At 38.2% G+C, this 20,820-nt stretch overlaps 2 protein-coding genes across 3 annotated transcripts; one reads left to right on the forward strand and one right to left on the reverse strand.

Moving 5' to 3' along the window:
- Positions 1-8,049: 8,049 nt before the first annotated feature.
- On the reverse strand, positions 8,050-13,166 carry nudt1.S (nudix hydrolase 1 S homeolog). The gene is made up of 4 exons (XM_018239132.2): positions 13,029-13,166; positions 10,608-10,788; positions 8,701-8,846; positions 8,050-8,251 (listed from the first exon to the last, which is right to left on the reverse strand). Exons 2-4 carry the CDS (start codon positions 10,757-10,759, stop codon positions 8,079-8,081), a joined length of 471 nt encoding a protein of 156 aa, XP_018094621.1. The 5' UTR covers positions 10,760-10,788; positions 13,029-13,166; the 3' UTR covers positions 8,050-8,078.
- mrm2.S (mitochondrial rRNA methyltransferase 2) lies at positions 13,121-20,766 on the forward strand. 2 transcript variants are annotated; one of them, XM_018237610.2, is made up of 3 exons: positions 13,121-13,247; positions 18,930-19,219; positions 20,248-20,766. In XM_018237610.2, exons 2-3 carry the CDS (start codon positions 19,036-19,038, stop codon positions 20,676-20,678), a joined length of 615 nt encoding a protein of 204 aa, XP_018093099.1. In that variant the 5' UTR covers positions 13,121-13,247; positions 18,930-19,035; the 3' UTR covers positions 20,679-20,766.
- Positions 20,767-20,820: the final 54 nt, after the last annotated feature.

A 20,820-nucleotide genomic window follows, 5' to 3' on the forward strand; every position in this document is an offset into this window, starting at 1 on the left:
AACCCTGGGAAGGGGTTAAAGCACAATCAGCACATGAGTGATTCCTTTAATGCTGTTAAAGAAAAAAAACACATTTTTAAGACATCTTTTTTACAGGCTAAGAGTAGGTTTGTTCCTGTTAATGATGTTCCAGCTAAACTATGTACTTGCTGCTTGCTTCTTGAAATGGGAATGCTAATCCATGTGATAATGAAACTTCAACTTCGACACCTAAATAACAATGGCGGATTATTCAAGTCTGCAAAAGTCAATACCACCATCACAAAACAAGGCTAGATGAAAATAATTTGACATGGACCTCCTTATATCACCATTAGACAAATAAGTAGGAAAAACAAAGCCAGTGGCACATTTTTGTTTTAACACCCCCAACACTTGCCTGGGATGTTATGAAGCATAATCTTTATGCATTAAAAAAAAAACAAGCTAAGAGAATGTCGAGTCAAATCTAAATATAATTTTCAAAGCAGCGCCCAAAGTGATATGTCTTCAAAACCTTGAAGATTTGTGTTTCTATCAGAGAGTCGAAACCCTTTGAGAAGGGTGTAAACTATTTTTATTCTTGTTGAAAAGAAATGTTCGCATTAGAATATGAAGCCAGCTTTATGAGGGAAAGGCATGATGAAACTGTCAATGACTTTCTCCCTGCCTTTGATCAGAGCTGAAGCGAAAGCAGAGAGAGCTGTAAGTGCTACAAATTACAGAAAGAAAGAAAGAAAAAAAGCAACGGTTCTGAAGTAACCAGATCATATCTAATGCTTTGTGCCAAGGAAGTGCAATTTATCGACAGCTCATTCTGAGGATCACAGGGCTTTTATTATTCGCAGTGCACTTTATTTCCATGTCTTACGTTACTAGCCTAGTTCATTCTTCTTTAAAGTGATTTGTAGAAACTCCATTACAGAAATACTGTTATGCTATAATCTCCCTCTTTTAAGTACTTCTATTTCATTTTTCCATGCATTTCTTATTGACGCTGTGCATATTTCTGTTATTAAAGAAATCCAGGATTCTTAAAACAAATTACACGGTATAAAACTAGAATAGAATTGATTCTTCTGTCATGCTGTGCTGTGACTGCTATAACAGAGTATTCTGTTGTAGAGGCAGCTGAAAATCTCTGCCATAAAGCAAAGAAGACTTAAAGGGGTGGATCACTGTTAATACTTTTAGTATTTTATAGAGTGGCCAGTTCTTAGCAACTTTGCCATGTATTTGTTCTTTAAAGATATGAGCGTCACAGAAATAAAGTATGCCAAGGGCAGCCAGTTCCATATAATATTTAGGTAATAGAATAACTAAATATTACAAAGACTTTTTTTTTTTTCTAGCTGACCACAAGTTCATAGAAGCACGCAGGTGAGCTCTGACACGGTTTATCAATTTGGTAACCAGACACTTATCTTTTCAGATGATGTGCTTGTCATTATATTTCTTTCGTATAATGGCCAGGTAAAGTCCTACTATGTAATCCTTAGGGTGAAGACACACAGCTACCAGTAGCAGATACTTGTCACGGGTACAATAGACAACTGATAATTGACTTAGCGAAGACACGTGGGGGCACATTTACTTAGGGTCGAATATCGAGGGTTAATTAACCCTCGATATTCAACTGTCGAAGTTAAATCCTTCAACTTCTAATATCGAAGTCGAAGGATGCACGATCGAAGGAATAATCATTTGATCGAATGATTAAATCCTTTGAATTGAACGATTCGAAGGATTTTAATCCACGATCGAACGATTTTCCTTCAATCGTTGCTGAGCTTTCTGTCACTGCCTGCAGTGACAATTACATAGCACTGCAAAATGTGTTGGTGCTATATCAATACTTATAATACTTAAATGTATCCCCTTTAGATTTTACTTTAGCTTTCAATACAAACCAGGGCAGATTTGTGAACTGCGAGGTTTGGGTTTGTAGAAATTAAAGGGGTTGTTCACCTACAAACACTGTTTTTAGTTCTGTCAATAATTGTTTATCCACACCTCCTAGCAAGCCATCAATGCTAATTTATGAAAAAAAGATATCAACTAGTAATGGATGTGCAGACAACTCCATTATTAAGGGGCACATTTACTATGGGTCGAATATTGAGGGTTAATTAACCCTCGATATTCGACCGTCAAAGTAAAATCCTTCGAATATCGAAGTCTTTACCACATTTCCTGCGATTCGAAGGATTTTAATCCATCGATCGAACGATTTTCCTTCGATCCCAAATTGCCTAGAAAGCCTATGGGGACCTTCCCCATAGGCTATCATTCATGCTTGGTAGGTTTTAGGTGGCTAGGTAGGTGGTCGAAGTTTTTTTTAAAGAGACAGTACTTCGACTATCGAATAGTCGAACGATTTTTAGTTCAATCGTTCGATTCAAAGTTGTAGTCGAAGTAGCCAATTCGATGGTCGAAGTAGCCAAAAAAATACTTCGAAATTCGAAGTATTTTTTATTCTAATCCTTCACTCGAGCTAAGTAAATGTGCCCCTAAATGTATCCAAAAAAGAGCGCTATAAGTGCATCGCACCATCCATAAATCATGATAAAACTGTGGTTAGAGAAAGTTGAATATGTATTAGTATATACAAAATTAATTAGTGATCATCAGAAGTTCACTGTGTATCAGTTACAATAAATACAATTAAATTCATCATGTGTATGCCTCATTGATATAATGATCAATGCCTGTGATTTCATTGGTTAGTTTTCATTGCTTAGTTCATCTAAATAGCTCCTTAAAAAATTCATCTTCAGCAGCCATGTGCTATATAGAGTGATTAAAACATAACATTTCATTCATCAATGATAAAAATATAGAGCATCTAGTTCATGGGTTAAAGACAATTAAAATTAATGATGTATTGATCCGGTTTTAATGGCAAGGGATCTTGCTTATTAGCAAAAAAATAAATAAAGTTTGTGGTAAGAGCTCTGCGCCTTAACTTCTGCCTCTGTGCAGAGCTCTTACCACAAACTTTTTTCTGCTTCTGGAGGCAGCCGGAGGAGGTGGGCAAACTAACAAAATGGGAGATATGATGGTGTAATTTTGTTACAAGCAAGTAGAAAGCATCAATTTGAAGGATGCAAATTTAATAACCCCCGGTTACAGTTATACACAAGCTGTCTGTGATTGCCTTGAAACTAGCAATAGGGATTATGCCACAACTCACTTAGGTGCCTCTGAGAGGACAAAGTGGCAGCATCACAATTCCTTCGGCATATCGGTCAGATTTGCTTGATTTTGGTTAATGGTGGTATGATACTTTATGGGTATTGGCTTTAACCTTTATTAATTAAACCAAGATCACTTTTCTCCCGTCACCTCCGCACATACCCTGGGTAAAAAAGTTGGTGTTCAGGAGGGTTGTTCGGTCTGATGTCAAGATCTGGGGGGATCAATTTATATATGTTTTGCTAATAAGCAAGATCCCTTGCCAATAAACCGGATCAATACATCATTAATTTTAATTGTTTTTAACCCATGAACTAGGTGCTCAATATTTTTATCATTGATGAATTAAATGTTATGTTTTAATCGCTCTATAGCACATGGCTGCTGAAGTTGATTTTTTAAGGAGCTATTTAGATGAACTAACCAATGAAAACTAACCAATGAAATTACAAGCATTGATCATTAAATCAATGAAGCATACACATGATGAATTTAATTGTATTATTTATTTTTGATCTATTTAAAAGTCCGTTTTTTCAATTTTGTATATATGATATATATATACTGTATATATATATATATATATATATATATATATATATATATATATATATATATATATATATATATATATATATAGACAAATACAAGATTCCTCTGCACTCAACCCATTATCAATATATTTAAGACATTGAGGCATTTTGTGCATACTGCTACTGAAAAATGTCTCACCCTTTAAACAAAACAGGGATTGTTTGTCCATATATTGCAATATATTTAAGCTGGCCAACTACGTCAAAATCATCCCATATCTGGCCAGTCCTACACTCAATTTTATCTGATTCATTAAGAATTCTATTGCTTCATTATACATTTTACAAAGGGACTAAAAGTTTTACCTGCAACTTACTTGCTTCTTTCAAAATAAAACTCCCTTCCCAGCTATAGTCAGGTGATCCCACTGGTGTCTAATAAAAGGGCAGCCAAGTTTGGGAGTTTTACTTTGAAAGCAGCAAGTGAAATGTCTCTGTCTTAAATATATTGATAATGGGTTGAGTGCAGAGGACTCTTGTATTTGTATATATGTATATATGTATATATATATATATATATATATGCACCAAATCCACTTTTTGGGATTCGGCCCCTTCATGAGAAATTCGGTCAAACCAAATCCTAGTTTGCATATGCAAATTAGGGACGGGAAAGGAAAATGTGGGGAAAAATGTTTTTTATTTCCTTGTTTTGTTACAAAAAGTCACGATTTCTCTTCCCACACCTCATTTACATATGCAAATATATATATAAATATAAAATATATATATTTTTTTTAACATTAATAATATGAAATTGAAATAGCCCCACCTGCTGCTCATTTTACTTAAGGGGCAACAGTTAAAAAATTAATTTAGTGAGAAAGTGAATGTCTTGTTATGTTGCCTTTCACTACTTCATGTTAGTGTTAGAGGCTTCGTTAGAAGGCTAGGCTGTCTGTTAGATGTCAGAGCAGCAGTCTTGCCCTAACCTGATTCGCATTAGGCTTATTCATTTATTTGCTAACAGTATTGAAAACTGGAAACCATAAATGCTATTGCAGCATGCCAGAAATGAAGACTAAATACATAAATAAAAACTGAGCAAGTTTAAGTGTTATTGTATAAGTATATAAACTATTGAGCTCTATAATTGTATTTATCTACTTAGTGCCTATTCAGGGAGCAGTGTTGTCACCATAGCAGAATTAATTAGTTCTTCCTTTAATGAAAGATAATGTGTCTTGATTGTTAACGGTTGTTGTGGGAAAACACTCTATAATGTAGTCGGCCATTAAACTGCTCTTTATTTGTTTCTGCCAAGTATTAATTCAAGCACTAAATCCAGTGGTTACAATTGTTTTATTAGCCATGAAAACTTGTTACACTCCAAACAAGAAAACTGCCATTAGATATATGCTATATGCTAATCGAATAAAGTATTTGTGTTTATAAAATTATATTTGTAAAGTATTCAAGAATATATATTTAATAAAATATATTGCATAATAAGCATGCCTCCTCTTGTTCATTGTCACTTTGTCAGTGTTACTTGGATAAGTGTACTCGCAGAGAACTGAAAATGATTGTAAAAGCACTATATTAAGGATTATTCAGAATATATATATATATATGTATATATATATATATATATATATATATATATATATATAATATATATATATATATATATATAGTGAATAAAGTACCCCCTCTTGTAAAATATAAGGATATCATAAGTCACCGAGGAGTTTCATGACCATATAAAAACACGAGGCCGAAGGAACTCCAAGGTAACTTCTAATATCCTCATATTTTACTACAGGGGGTACTTTATTTATTATAATACACAAGTTTCAGTGAGTCATGTGACAGAAATGACATCAGAACTCACCGTTTATAACTGATGACATCAGAACTCACTGTTTATAAGGATATAATTTACAAGATATTCATGGCTTTTGTGTATTATATATATATATATATATATATAAATTTTTTCTGTCTGCAAGAAAAAAATATATAAAATGAAGATGTCATAATGAAAAAAAAAACAGAGGACATGATAGATGGGTAACAAAAGATTTTTAATTACAAAATATATACGATTCCAACACAGTATTTTTGAGCCTAGGGAAATGCTTCTTTTACAGCTGAAAAGGCACTGAAATTCAAAAGGAAACAGTATTATGTGATCAAAAATAATTTCCTGTTTATCTGACCAGCAGTTAATCGAATTAGGAGAGGTAAAAGCCAATAACAGATCTCTAGATGTCCTTTAGGGCAATGGCACACAGTCATTCTGGGAGTCTTGTTGTCAAAGTATACAGTAGCTGCACTGTCAGACAACAAAATATCCACATATCACTTCCTATTCATTGTAATGGCAATAGCCTGGACCTGCATAGTGCACTCAGTTCAGATAACTGCTATAAGAAACTGTGGCGGACAGCATTTTTGTGCACCAATCACTGCAGGCAACTGCTCTTATTCTGAGCAATTCTGGAAGTTTTGTCTCCCCACCAGTAAAACTACTAACCATGCAACAATACTAGTGATTTCAATACTAGTATTTTATGCCAAAAACAGCAATACAGGTATGGGACCTGTTATCCAGAATGCTCAGGACCTGGGGATAAGGTGTCTTTCCATAATTTGGATCTCCATACCTTAAGTCTGCTAAAAAGTAATGTAAACATTATTTAAACCCAATAGGATTGTTTGTCCCCAAACTGAATCAATGATGTCTTAGTTGGGATAAAGTACTAGCTCCTGTTTAATTATAACAGATGAAAAGGAAATCATTTTAAAAAAAATGTGAATTATTTGATTTAAAATGAAGTCTATGGGAGGTGGCCTTTCAGTAATTTGGAGCTTTTTGGATAATGGGTTTCCAGGTAACAGATCCCATACCTGTACGATTGGTCAGCAGGCACTAGAGTATTTTGGCCAAACCACCCCCAGTACTGATGATTTGAAGTGGTTTGAACTAGGGACGCACCGAATCCAGGATTTGGTTTGGGATTCTGTCTTTATCAGCAGGATTCGGCCGCATCCTTCTGCCTGGCCAAATCCTAATTTGCATATGCAAATTAGGGGTAGGGAGGAAAATTGCGTCACTTGTCACAAGACAAGGAAGTAAAAAATGTTTTCCCCTTCCAACCCCTAATTTGCATATGCAAATTAGGATTAGATCCGGTATTCAGCAAATCTTTCACAAAGGTTTCGGGGGTTCGGCCGAATCCAAAATAGTGGATTCGGTGCATCCCTAGTTTGAACTACAGCCAATGGTACGTGACGGGTTCCTTTTGGTACTTTTCTGACACCTAATCTGAGCTGAAAGTGAAAACACTCAGTGTGGCTACAGCCTAAACTCTAAACTGAAGAACATTTTACAATATAACTAAATGCAAGAGCTGAGGTTGTTAAGCAACTTCTTATGTGGTTAGTCCTTTATAAACCTGAACAAAATGCATAACATTATAAAAAAAAAAAAAAAAAGATATTTTCCCTTTATACAGTATGTTAAAATTGAAGAGTAAACCATTACTTACTTTAGTCTGACTGAGGCTGAGCACACTATTGATAGTAAACCAGACCTTACAACTGGAGTCAGTATGGAGGCCACTTACTTTGGTATAAGAGTTTTTGGAATGTGATCTGAAAATTTTCGACTTGACTTTTTGGATCTGAGTTGTGGAATTCTTCAACTTTTACTTCTGTAGAAGGCAATGTGAGATCAATCTCAAGCTGGCCATACACAGTCTGATTTTAGCAGCTTATTGGACAACTGAAGGGGCCAAACTGGATTGGAGTCTGAAGGCACTTCTAGGATCCAATAGATGACCCGAGGCCCAAACAAGCAGATCAGCCCAATTAGACCCAGAACATAGAGAGGCAAAGATCTGCTTGTTTGGTTGGGTGCCCAATGATCTTGCCATGTATGACTGGCTTTAAAGGAATACTAACACCAACAAATGTAAGTGTATTAAAGTAATGAAACTATGTACTGTTGCCCTGCACTGGTAAAACTGATGTGTTTGCTTCAGAAACACTACTATAGTTCATATAAACAAGCTGCTGTGTAGCAATGGCGAAAATAAAAAAAAAAAGGCTGTATTACTAAATAGTGGATAACAGATAACACCATTATGTTCTACAGAGTTTATCTGCTGTGTAACCTGAGCCTTTTCTCATTTGAATGGCTGCCCCCATTGCTACACAGCAGCTTATTTATATAAACAATAGTAGTGTTTCTAGCAAGCACACCAGTTTTACCACTGCATTATATTTTTATCACTTTAAAACACTTTCATTTTTTGATGTGACTGTTCCTTTAAGCTACATTCCTATCAAGGTCTCTTTTTTTTTTTAAATGTTTTCAACTTGCTCCAGTTTATAATCCAGAATGTTATCGTGTCCCTGGAATTTAAAATAGGCTGTGAATTTCTTCCTCTCCAAAAGCAGCGGTAGCCAATATCGGTCATCTGGCCACATCCCATCAAAAGGAATCTTCTGCAAATCGAACCACTGAGGTCGCATTTCTATATATATTAAAAAAAAAAAAAACGATTATACACTAAGGGGGTTATTTATCAAAGTCTGAATTTATCTCAATATTTTCTGAAAAAAACTCTGACCAAATCCGCACGGGTTTTTTGGGCTTATTTATTAATACACTTTCCCGAAAATTTTGTTTGCGAGAAAAAAATCGAAAATATCAGATTTTCATGTTTTTTTCAGATTTTTAATCCGATTTTCACGAGTTTTTCTGATTTTTCTGAATTTTGCCCGAAAACTCTGAAAACTTTTCAGATTCTGACTTTTCCCATCCTCTGGGTTTAATAAATTCCGAAAAATTGGTGATTTTTTTTTTTTCGTGAATTTTTTGTGATTTTTGCATTCGGAATTTACGAAATAACCCCCTAATTGTGAATACAAGAAAATAAAAGCAGAACTGCTATATAGGCACAACCAAAAGAGCTTCACCAACCTTCACTTTCAGTCGGTTCTCCAGAAAAATCATCAGCCCGGAACACGTGCACGTCCAGTAGTTCTGTGCTGCCAACAAATTCAAATGTTATGTGACCGATCTTCTGGAGGCTTTCGACTGTCAGACTACTTTCTTCCCATAGCTCCCTGAAAAGACAGGCTTGCTGATTTAGATATACGTAATGTACTGTGAATGATATAATAACATAAACCCTGTTGTAAAATATAAGGATATTCAAAGTCACAGAGAAGTTCCATGAACATATAAAAGCAAAAGGCTGAAGGATGAGGTATAAGCAGTGTTTCTGAGAACTGCTGCACATGTGTTGTATGGAGTCGATCAACTTCTGGCACCTGTTACATTTCTCAATTATTCTGCATTTTTTGATTTTGCGTAGGAAACAGCATTTTTGATGTCACCCACACGTTTTCTATTGGATTAAGGTCCAGTGATTGGGCCGGCCACTCCATAACGTCAATCTTGTTGGTCTGGAACCAAGATGTTGCTCATTTAGTGGAGTGTTTGGGGTCGTTATCTTGTTGAAACACCATTTCAAGGGCATTTCCTCTTCAGCATAAGGCAACGAGACCTCTTCAAGTATTTTGATGTATTGAAACTGATCCATGATCCCTGGTATGTGATAAATAGGCCCAACCCCATAGTATGAGAAACATCCCCATATCATGATGCTTGAGCCACCATGCTTCAAGCCACAGGACACTGTGAAGACAATAAATTTAGTGTTTGGGGGTCTGCATCCCCTAGACCCAAAAAGAACAATCTTGCTTTCATCAGTCCACAAAATGTTGTGCCATTTCTCTCTAGGCCAGTCAATGTGTTTTTTGGCAAATTGAAAGCTCTTCAGCACATCTTTTTTTCAACAATGGGACTTTGCGGGGGCTTCTTGCCGATAGCTTGGCTTCACATAGGCGTCTTCTAATTGTAACTATACTCATAGGTAACTTTAGATTCATTTGACCTTCCTGGAGCTGATCTTTGCCATTTTGGCTATGTTTTGGTTGGCATTTTAAAGCATTTGAGATCATTTTAGCTGAACAGCCTATCATTTTCTGCACTTCTTTATAAGTTTTCCCTTCTCCAATCAACTTTTTCATCAAAGTACAGTGTTTTCCTGTACAATGTCTGGAACTCAGATTTTCTGAGAGAAATGCACTATAATGCACAACATTTGCTGCCTTCCGTAAAGGAACAGTAACACCAAAAAATGAGGAATGTTCCCCTTTAAGTTCATTTTTAGTATGTTATAGAATGTCTAATTCTAAGCAACTTTTCAAATGGCCATCATTTTTTCTTTTTTGTAGTTTTTTAAAATGATTTGCCTTCTTCTTCTGACTATTTCCAGCTTTCAAATGGGGGTCACTAACCCCATCTAAAAAAACAAATGCTTGGTAAGGTTACAAATGTATTGTTATTTCTACTTGCTATTACTCATCTTTCCTTTCAGGGTCTTCCCTATTCATATTCCAGTCTCTTATTTAAATCAATGCATGGTTGGTAGGATAATTCTGACCCTAGCAACCAGATTACAGAAACTGCAAACAGGAGAAATACTGCATAAAAAGCTAAATATCTCAAAAACCACAAATAATAAAAAATCATACTACAAGTTAATTTAAAGGCGAATAACCCCTTCAAAGCTGCTCTCCAGCAAGGGGGAAAGAAAACAGGCAAGGGCTCATTTATGAACAAGGGTGCTAAATAGAACCATTGCAGTTGCCCATTCCAACCAATTAGCAGTTACTTGTGACCTGTTAGAAGACCAAAGAAAAGATCTCATATCTCATAGGTTGCCATGAACAATTGCACTGGTGCTATTTAGTGCCTATCTTAATAAATCACCCCAGAAGTCTTCAGTTCCCCGCTTCCAGCAACCTGACTGCTCATACCGTTTTGCTGCATCTTCTATTGTTTCTCCATTCTGGACTTTGCCTCCAAAACCATTCCATCGGCCTGCGCCAAAGCCACGTTTCTTCATGCCCAGCAGAATTCTTGGTGGCTGAACAACCAGGACAAGAGTGAGCAATTTGGATGTGAACATGGTTGTTCAGCAATAAACAGGATAGGGTTCTGGGGGAAAAATACACACATATTAGTACAGAACTGCCATCACAATAAAATCTCTTGTAGGGCAGATATTACTACCTGACCCTCTTATGTCAATATTCAGCAAAGCTAAAATGCTGACAGTTATTGACTTGGAGTGCTGATATATTAAAGGAGAACTAAAACCTAAAAATGTTTATAGCGAGGAAAGCACATTTTCTTTACTGACCTTTTACTGCAGTTAAGTGACAGCAGCATAGAGCATGTGCAGTGAATCAGTAGAAAAGAAGATGGCGGGCAAGAAAGATATTCGGAGACTATTGGTTTTTATTATCTGCATTTTTTAGCTGTTTATTCAGCAGCTCTCCGGTTTGCAATTTCAACAATGTGATTGCTAAGGTCAAAATACCCCTAGCAGCCATCCACTGATTTTAATAAGTGATTGGAAAATTAACAGGAGAGTGCATGAATACAAACATAAGCAATACAAAGTAGCAATAACAATACATTTGCAACTGATTCTTGGACTTCCTGACCAAGAGACCTCAGGTAGTCCAAATGGGAATAAACATCTCCAGCACCATCACACTGAGCACGGGAGCTCCCCAAGTCTGTGTTCTTAGTCCACTGCTGTTCACACTGCTGACTGTGTGGCAAGTCATGGGTCCAATCACATCGTCAAGTTCGCTGATGATACAACCGTAGTGGGTCTCATCAGCAAGAACAACGAGTCAGCATATAGACAAGAGGTGAAATGGCTAACGGACTGGTGCAAAGTTAACAATCTGTCTATGAATATGAACAAAACATAGTTGTCGACTTCAGGATCATTCTCAACTGTACATTGACGGATCTCCGGTGGAAATCGTCAAGAGCACCAAATTCCTTGGGGTACATCTGACGTAGAACCTCTCCTGGTCCCTAAACACCAGCTCTACAGTGAAGAAGGCACAGCAGCGTCTCTACTTTCTGCGAAAGCTGAAAAAAGCCCAACTTCCACCATCTATCCTCACTATCTTTTACAGAGGGTCTATTGAAAGCATTTTATGCAGCTGCATCACTACCTGGTATGGAAACTGCTCTGTATCAGATCGCAAGATCCTGCAGCGGGTGGTGAGGACAGCGGAAAAGATCATTGGGGTCTCGCTACCTGCCTTTATGGATATTTACCACACCCGCTGTCTCCAGAAGGCTACCAGCATCGTCAGGGATAGCACCCACCCTGCACACAATCTCTTTACCCTACTGCCATCCGGTAAAAGATACCGCAGTATTCGACGGCTGACATCCAGAATGCGAAACAGTCTATTTCCACAAGCCATCAGGCATCTCAACTCCCAAGGACTGAACTGAATGCATTCATAAGGAACTGAAATGGTCACCTGGCCCAGCATGACTGTGTACTAGAGTTGCTGTTTTTCAAAAAACTCACACTTGATGTACCCAGTATAGTCTTATGTATAGTCTTATGTATAGTCTTCTGTATAGCACCAGGGGTTCTGGAGGAACGTCCTTTAGTTTCTACTATGTACTGTATTACTGTATATGGCTGAAATGACAATAAAATCCACTTGACTTGACATTTGTAGCCTTAGGGCAGAGAAACATGTTGCGATTCGGGAAGATTAGTCGCCCGGCGACAAATCTCCTCTTCTTTGGGGCGACTAATCTCCCCGAACTGCCTTCCCGCCGGCTAGAATGGAAATCGCCGGCGGGATGGCACTCGGATCACTTTGTTTTCTGAAGTCGCCTCGTGAGGCAACTTCGGAAAACGAAACGCTCAGAGTACCAACCATTTAGATTCTAGCCGGCGGGAAGGCAGTTCAGGGAGATTAGTCGCCCGAAGAAGAGGAGATTTGTTGCCGGGCGACTACTCTCCCCGAATTGCAGTGTGTATCTGCCGTTACAGAGCATTTATTATTTAGATGGGGTCAGTGACCCCCATGTGAAAGCTGGAAAGAGTCAGAAGAAGAAAGCAAATAATTCAGAAATGATAAGAGAATAAAGGAAAGTTGCTTAGAATGAGCTATTCTATAACATAATAAAAGTTAGCATTCAGTGGAATCACCCCTGTAGCATAAGGGCTGAATGATACAGCTGGTGAGGGGGTGAGAACGAACACTGTGGGACAGCACAGTACTTTCATATATTTAATATCTAAGGCTTAGATCGGTACAACGCAACGAGAGTTGCCCCACGATTCCGTAAAAAAAACGTAGTTGAATTCTTCCTTTAAACGTTTATGAATGAGCCACTACACTTACCTGCTCCGACAACACACGTGCGGGAACGAATGACGCCAACCACGTGACCTATTGCCGCCTAAGCTATCCCCGCCATATTGCTTTTGGGCGAACAGGTTCCATCGCCTGAATGAAACCACCGCATCCCCTAAGCGTAGATCAAATAAGCACGATATCGTGTAGAAGACACCGTTACTATACAATCTGACTTGCTGGATACAAATGTGTGGAAGCAATACGGTAGGCATGTTAATGGCTGCTGCTTGTTTGCGTTCCACAGAAAACGAAAGCCCAAATCAATGATGGCGGGGGGCTTTTAGCGCATGCGCAGTGTTTTTTTTAATGGATGATGGCGACTGCAGCAGTGTGGTGAGTTTGCAAATATGTCGGTGCAGCTCAGGCCAAACAAATAGATGACACTAGCCTACAATGCAGGCCGTCAGGAGAGAACCGCATCAGGTCCTGAAAGATATCCGATACATGGATAGACAAGCTGCTGGCTCAGTCTGAATGGGCTCAATCACCGTCTTAAATCTGCCCTTGCATGGCTGGCTACCTTAACTCAGTCCTCAACTTCATGGTCACACCATTGATAGTAGCCTTTAAAATGTAACTTCAGTCCTTAAAGGAGACATTTTGTGTAAAAAAATAAGAATGTACCAGTGAATGATACTCATTTAGATATAGAATAATTGTGCTTTAAAAAGTAGAGTTTCTGGCTGATTTATTGACTATTTCTGCAAAAAACCCTAACAATCCTTCCTTTCTACTTCCTGCTCCCTGAACTCCCAGGCAGTGCAGGGTGGCTCTCAGCTCACTGCACTGTAGGACAGGAACCAATCAGCAGCCAGCAGGACCTGACAGGGAACTGTGCTTGTGTGACTGCAGGGCTGGGATTGGCTGTCTCCCTCCTACTGTGCTTCTGGCAGGGACCGTTAGGACACGCCCACCCTTAATTTGAAACGGGGACCATGAACATCAATAGGGAGCTCTAATAAAGATAATAATAATTTTTAAAGATAATATTAATTTTTAGCACCATGTAAAAGCAACACCATATATTACTCACAATTGCCTACAAAATGAGGGTCTCCTTTAACTGCCCCTTCATGCCATTGATGATAGCCTTAACAATGTTATTCCACTCCTCAACTTCCCCTTCATGCCATTGATGGTAGTCTCAGAGACGTAAAGCTAGTCCTTAACTTCCTCTTTATGCCATTGATAGTAGCCTCAGAGACTTAACTCCAGTCCTCAACTTCCGCTTCACTAAATTGATAGTAGCCTTTAGAAACATAAATCCAGTCTTCAACTTCCTCGTCAGGCCATTAATGGTAGCCTCAGAAACATAAACCAACCCCATGTCGTAAGGGTGATAATGAACCAATCTTTGCATGTATAACTATTCATTAAGCACAACATGGGTACACAGTGTTATACACTTTTACAGTGTAGAAAAGGACACATGGGGGAAGACAAGCATTATAATAAATAAACAAGAATAAATATACAGAGATTACGTGCTGTGTGGTATTAGACACGGTAAGAAGGAGGTCCCTTTCCTGTAATGCTTACACTCTAAATGTAAAAGCCTAAAAAAACTCTTTACATATAGGGGCAGATTTATTAAATGTCTAAGTGAATTTTCAAAGTAAAAAACTTTGAATTTCAAAGTAATTTTTGGGTACTTCGATCATCGAATAATCCAACTTCGATTCAACCATTCGCCACCTAAAAGCTGCCGAAGTGCTGTTTTAGCCTATCGGGGGACCCCCTAGTACCCGTATGGAGGCAATTGGGGGAGTTTGGGAGATCGAAGATCAACGTTAAAAAAACTTCGAATCGAAGCCGCTATTCCTTCGATCCTACGATTCGAATATGGGCCACCTCGACCCCCAAAAACCTTCGACCTCTTCGGTTGGTCTTTTTGAATTTGAAGTTCTTTTAACGTCGAACTCCGACCCTTGATAAACATGCCCCATAATGGTGAATTGAAATGAGGTCTCAGAAAGGACTGATGTGGGTCCTTATCACCCAAATGTTGTGAGGTTGGTTGATGTCTTTGTAGTGTGGCACTGAGAGCTGTAGTATTTGATGACACCTGTATAAACTGAAATAGGTTACACGTTTCTTGTAAGATTTGCTTGGCTATTATGACTCCCAGGAAGGGAGGTAATACTAGCATTTTAATTTCCAGAGTGCAAGCTTTTTTGCAAATCAGTAATACGGACAAGGGGCAAAGTAAACAGAAGAACATGCATGTAAATTGTAGGAATGTAAATATGTGTTGGCGTGTAACATGGTGCACTTGGTTCTTCCAAAATAAAAGCTCTGGCAAAGCACCGTATTAAATAATGTATTCACTGAATCAATGGGGGAATTTATTACATTGTGTTATAGCTACTGTCAGAGATTAGCTATGGGCTCTATTAATCATGTAGGTATAAGAGTTGCCCAGGTTGGCAGTGATTTACAGACTATATAAAACTGAAACACAAACTCTTAGTAATATTTTTATGTAAGTTGAATGTAATGGGCTTCAGAGAATTCCTTTATATTCTACATAGTTTATCATTAGCGATGATGAAAGAATAAATATTTTCTCAGCTCACTGAGCATGAATATATATATATATATATATATATATATATATATATAGAAACGAAAAAATTGGTAGCGCACTCCAGGGACTTGTATATGATTCTTTATTCTTTATGGCATAATGATCGACGTTTCGGCTCCCCTCTAGAGCCTTTTTCAAGATAAAAAGCCATTAATTACACACACATAAATAACCCCCACAATTATGACCACTCCCCTTGTGCAACGCCCATTTCCTTGTTGAACTTCCCCTATCACAGAGAATTAAAATACAATAATTTAATAAATACATATCAAAAAGTGCGCAACTATTCCATGCAAAAACAGTACAACCACGGATTTAGATATAACTATTACCTGATGAAACATACTATCGTGTATTAAGGAAGCAATTAAAAAAACATTGTTCATTTAGGCCTTTAGGTGCCATGGTATTTAATAATAATAATAATGATTAAGGAGTTAATTGGAGGAGTGCGGATCTGTTTGGTTTGTATATATATATATATATATATATATATATATATATATATATATATATATATATATATATAACATTACTTGTAGGAAAGCTACAGCCTTTCCCATGAGTCGCATGTAAATTTTCTTCCTGCAGAGGCATCGCTATATCAATTCAGTATGTGCTTGCATTCTACAAAAAGGAAATGAGCAAAAATATAATACCTTCTACACACTGTACAGACTGTATGTACTGGTGAAAGGCTACAGGCTACACAGACGCTAATATAAATAGAAGATCAGTAACCAGTTACAAAAAGAAAGTAAGCAATAAATCAGAATTAACAAAATAACATTTGGGGCTGATTCACTAAGGGTCGAATATCGAGGGTTAATTAACCCTCGATATTCGACTGGGAATTGAAATCCTTCAACTTCGAATATCGAAGTCGAAGGATTTAGCGCAGATAGTACGATCGAACGATCGAAGGATTATTCCTTCGATCGAACGATAAAATCCTTAGAATCGAACGATTCGAAGGATTTAAATCCAACGATCGAAGGAATATCCTTCAATCAAAAAAAGTTAGCCAAGCCTATGGGGACCTTCCCCATAGCCTAACATTGACTTCGGTAGCTTTTAGATGGCGAACTAGGGGGTCGAAGTTTTTTCTTAAAGAGACAGTACTTCGACTATCGAATAGTCGAACGATTTTTACTTCGAATCCTTCGATAGTCGTAGTCGAAGGTCGAAGTAGCCCATGCGATGGTCGAAGTAGCCCAAAAAAACTTCAAAATTCGAAATTTTTTTACTTCGAATCCTTCACTCGAAGTTAGTGAATCGGCCCCGTTATGTAATAAGTAGTTTGCTGTAGGACCCTTCACAACTCTTGTAGGCAAAGAAAGCTCACAGCTTCACCCATTTCTTTTGAATTTCATAGGGCAACCCTTTAATACCATAAAAGTGGTATAAAGGGGTTACCTTTATTGGCTAACTAATATAATCATAGCTTGTTCTGAAAGCTTACTATGATTATATTAGTTAGCCAATAAAGGTATCCCCTTTATACCACTTTTGTTATGTTTTATTTCAAAAGGGTTGCCCTGTAACATTTTTACTGGCTAACATGGTACAGCAACTTTACCTGCAATTTTGAATTTCACTAAGAGCCCTGTGCATTATAGCTAAAGACAGTTGCACATAAGGCATTAGGAGAGATGTGGCAGCTAAAATGCCCCGGCTTGCTAGCAGGCAGTTTTGATTTCATAGAATGGAAAACATGTTGCCTGTGGCACAATCTAATCTGTTTCTTGTTCTAATGAATGAGAGCTCACTACTGGATGGTAAGGTTATTTTGATCTATTCATTTCTAGCCAAGAGCAGTGTGACAATCAAAGTGCCCAGGTCAATAAAACTTAAAAATGTATAGTTGACCATACATTAAAAGATAGGCGATATTAGGCAGATCACAGTGAAGGAGATGCAGGCAGTCGGAGCAAAGACCACATCAATGAGCTTATGCGGTCCATAATACTTTGTGATTTTTAAATTTGTCCTATGAATATGTGGCCAATTTTTGGGTAGATATTGGTCGAGAAAGCCCATCGGAAGGCCCCATATACTGTTCAATAAACTGCCAACTCAGTCTGTCATCAGCTTTTATTGGCTTATTTATTAGCCTACGTATAGCCAGCTTGTTGTGGGTTGTTTGTATTTCTGCTGTTTGTTTATTTGAGCCATGGCACAACCATTGAGGCCATTAGCCAGATGTCCAATCAGGACGATTGTATAGAACTGCTTAGACTTGGACTGGAAGTCTGTGGATTCTGGCAAATGCCAGAGGGGCTGCTGTAGGATGCCATAGACAAACTCTATTTAGTGGGCTGGGCGGAGCTGTGTGGGGTTTTTGTGTAGTTGAACTTGAAATACCAGGACCTATTTAGTATTTCAGTCTAGGCCTGCGTTGTGCCCATAGGTTTGTGCAGCCATCAAGTAAAATCCCCTTGTTGAATGCAGAGGGATTCGTGTGGGCTCCAGTTTGCAAGTGTGCCCTTGGCGGTATATACTGTTGAAAAGACATGCATCCCTGCTGGTGTTTTTAGTGCAGCAGTTGCCTTGCAGTGTTTGGATTAGGGATGCACTGAATCCACTATTTTGGATTCGGCCGAAACCCCGAATCCTTTGCAAAAGATTCTGCCGAATACTGAATCCTAATATGCATATGCAAACTAGGGATGGGAAGGGGAACATTTTTTTACTTCCTTGTTTTGTGACAAAAAGTCACACAATTCCCCGCCCCTAATTTGCATATGCAAATTCGGATTTGGTTCGGCCAGGTAGAAGTATTTGGCCGAATCCAAATCCTGCTGAAAAAGGCCGAATCCTTGGGTCCTAGGTTCTGTTTCAGGAAATGCACTACCTGCTTCCTCCCACACTCCAAAAACATACAGGAAGACGAATTGGCTCTTGAGAAAATTGACCATAGTGTGTGTGGATGTGATAGGGACCTTACATTGTTAGTTCCACTGGTGCAGGACTGATGTGAATGATGTATAATCTTTGAAAAGCACTGTGGCATGGGTGTCCACAGAAGGGGGCGAGAGGGGGCAGTTGCCCCATCCTGACTTCTCCAGCTGGTTCCAAGTAATTGTAAATTTAATTTCCCAACAACAACACAAAACATTTTTTATATTTCCCACCCCAAGTCAAGCCTTAGTTAAGTTGTCATCTTCAATGGGATGCTACCCTATGTGATATTAGCTTACTTGCCTCTCCCCTGGAACATTTTCTGTGGACACCCATGCACTGTGGTATATAAATAAGGAATAGTAAACATAAATGTGGTTTAATTGTGTTTGCAGTGTTTTACAGAAGGCAAATAAAGTGGTGAACAGCCGAAGCCTCTATGTTACACGTGCACTGGATAAAAATCGAACAGCAGCAGAACAGAAGTGGCTGGCACGGCAGATGAAAGACCCATATATAAAGGAAGCACAGGCACATAACTATCGCTGCCGCAGTGCATTTAAACTGTTGGAAATAGACAGTAAACATCATATCCTACACCCTGGGCATCACGTTATTGACTGTGGGGCTGCTCCTGGAGCATGGAGTCAGGTGGCTGTTGAGAAAGTCAATTCATTGGGTAGAGGTGAGTAGATAAACGTTGTTGCTGCAGAAGTTCCTTGATAAGGTATTTCGATTATTTACAGTAAACCATGGTATCTTTAACGTGCAAAAGTCTTCCTGCTAACCTTCCCATCCTGTTGTTGCTTTAGATGTTTAGTAACCATTTCATAATAACTGGGCCACAAAAGAAGTGATTCCCTAAATTTCACCCTACCTGACCTTTGGATTAAAGGGATACTGTCATGGGAAAAAAATGTTTTTTTTTTTTCAAAACATCAGTTAATAGTGCTGCTCCAGCAGAATTCTGCAATGAAATGCGTTTCTCTTAAGAGCAAACAGATTCTTTTATATTTAATTTTTAAATCTGACATGGGGCTAGGCATATTGTCAGTTTCCCAGCTGCCCCCAGTCATGTGACTTGTGCTCTGATAAACTTCAGTCACTCTTTACTGCTGTAATGCAAGATAACAGCTGCCTGGTAGATCTAAGAACAGCACTCAATAGTAAAATCCAGGTCCCACTATGACACATTCAGTTACATTGAGTAAGAGAAACAACAGCCTGCCAGAAAGCAGTTCCATCCTAAAGTGCTGGCTCTTTCTGAAAGCACATGACCAGGCAAAATGACCTAAGATGGCACCTACACACCAATATTACAACTAAAAAAATACACTTACTCGTTCAGGAATGAAATTTTATATTGTCGAGTGAATTGTTTGCAGTGTAAACTGACTGCATCATAAAAGTCATGACGAATCCCCTTAAGCTTCCAGGACTACCTTGTAGGGTGAAATTGGAGGCGATATAGTTTATAAGTTACATGTGTGTAGAACAGCCCAGTGATATTATTTGCTGAGGATCTAGGGGCCTCAGGTTATGCCTATGATATCTATCATGAAATTGCTATGGATCGAAACAAAACGTCATCAGATTGATCAGTGACAAAAATGTATAAATTTAAACAGTGCAGTGAAAGTCTGCATTATTATGCACATATTTCTTTTTTTTCATTGTTTCTTATTATTCTCTCATCTTGTGGTTACTTTATAGATTCTGCCGCAAGGGCTGGTTTTGTAGTTGGAGTAGATCTTCTTAACATTACCCCTTTGGATGGAGCAGTCTTTTTATCAAATTCTGACATTACAGACTCTGACACCCAAAGAAAAATAATCAGCGTTCTTCCCTCTGGGAGAGCAGATGTCATCTTAAGTGATATGGCTCCCAATGCCACAGGGATCCGAGATTTAGATCATCAGAGACTCGTGAACATGTGCCTGTCCCTTCTGGAGCTGTCGCAAAGAGTGCTGCTTCCTGGAGGAACTTTTCTTTGCAAAGTATGGGACGGAAGTGAAATCAGTCTTGTGCGAGACAGATTGCGGCAGAGATTCCAGGACGTGAGGACTGTAAAGCCTAAAGCCAGCAGAATGGAATCGGCTGAAATATATTTGTTAGCAAAAATGCACAAACAGCAGAAGCATTAATATGAACTGCCATTATTCAAGAAATCATTATTTTAGCTAAAACGCCATATTGTGTTCGTTGTGTTTATAACAACAATACTTTTTTGCTGCATACCACTTACTTATTCATACAGGGTGCATTCAAATCCCAGACTGCTTCCAA

The sequence above is a fragment of the Xenopus laevis genome, chromosome 9_10S (genome assembly GCF_017654675.1).
Source record: "Xenopus laevis strain J_2021 chromosome 9_10S, Xenopus_laevis_v10.1, whole genome shotgun sequence".
Taxonomy (NCBI): Eukaryota; Metazoa; Chordata; class Amphibia; order Anura; family Pipidae; genus Xenopus; species Xenopus laevis.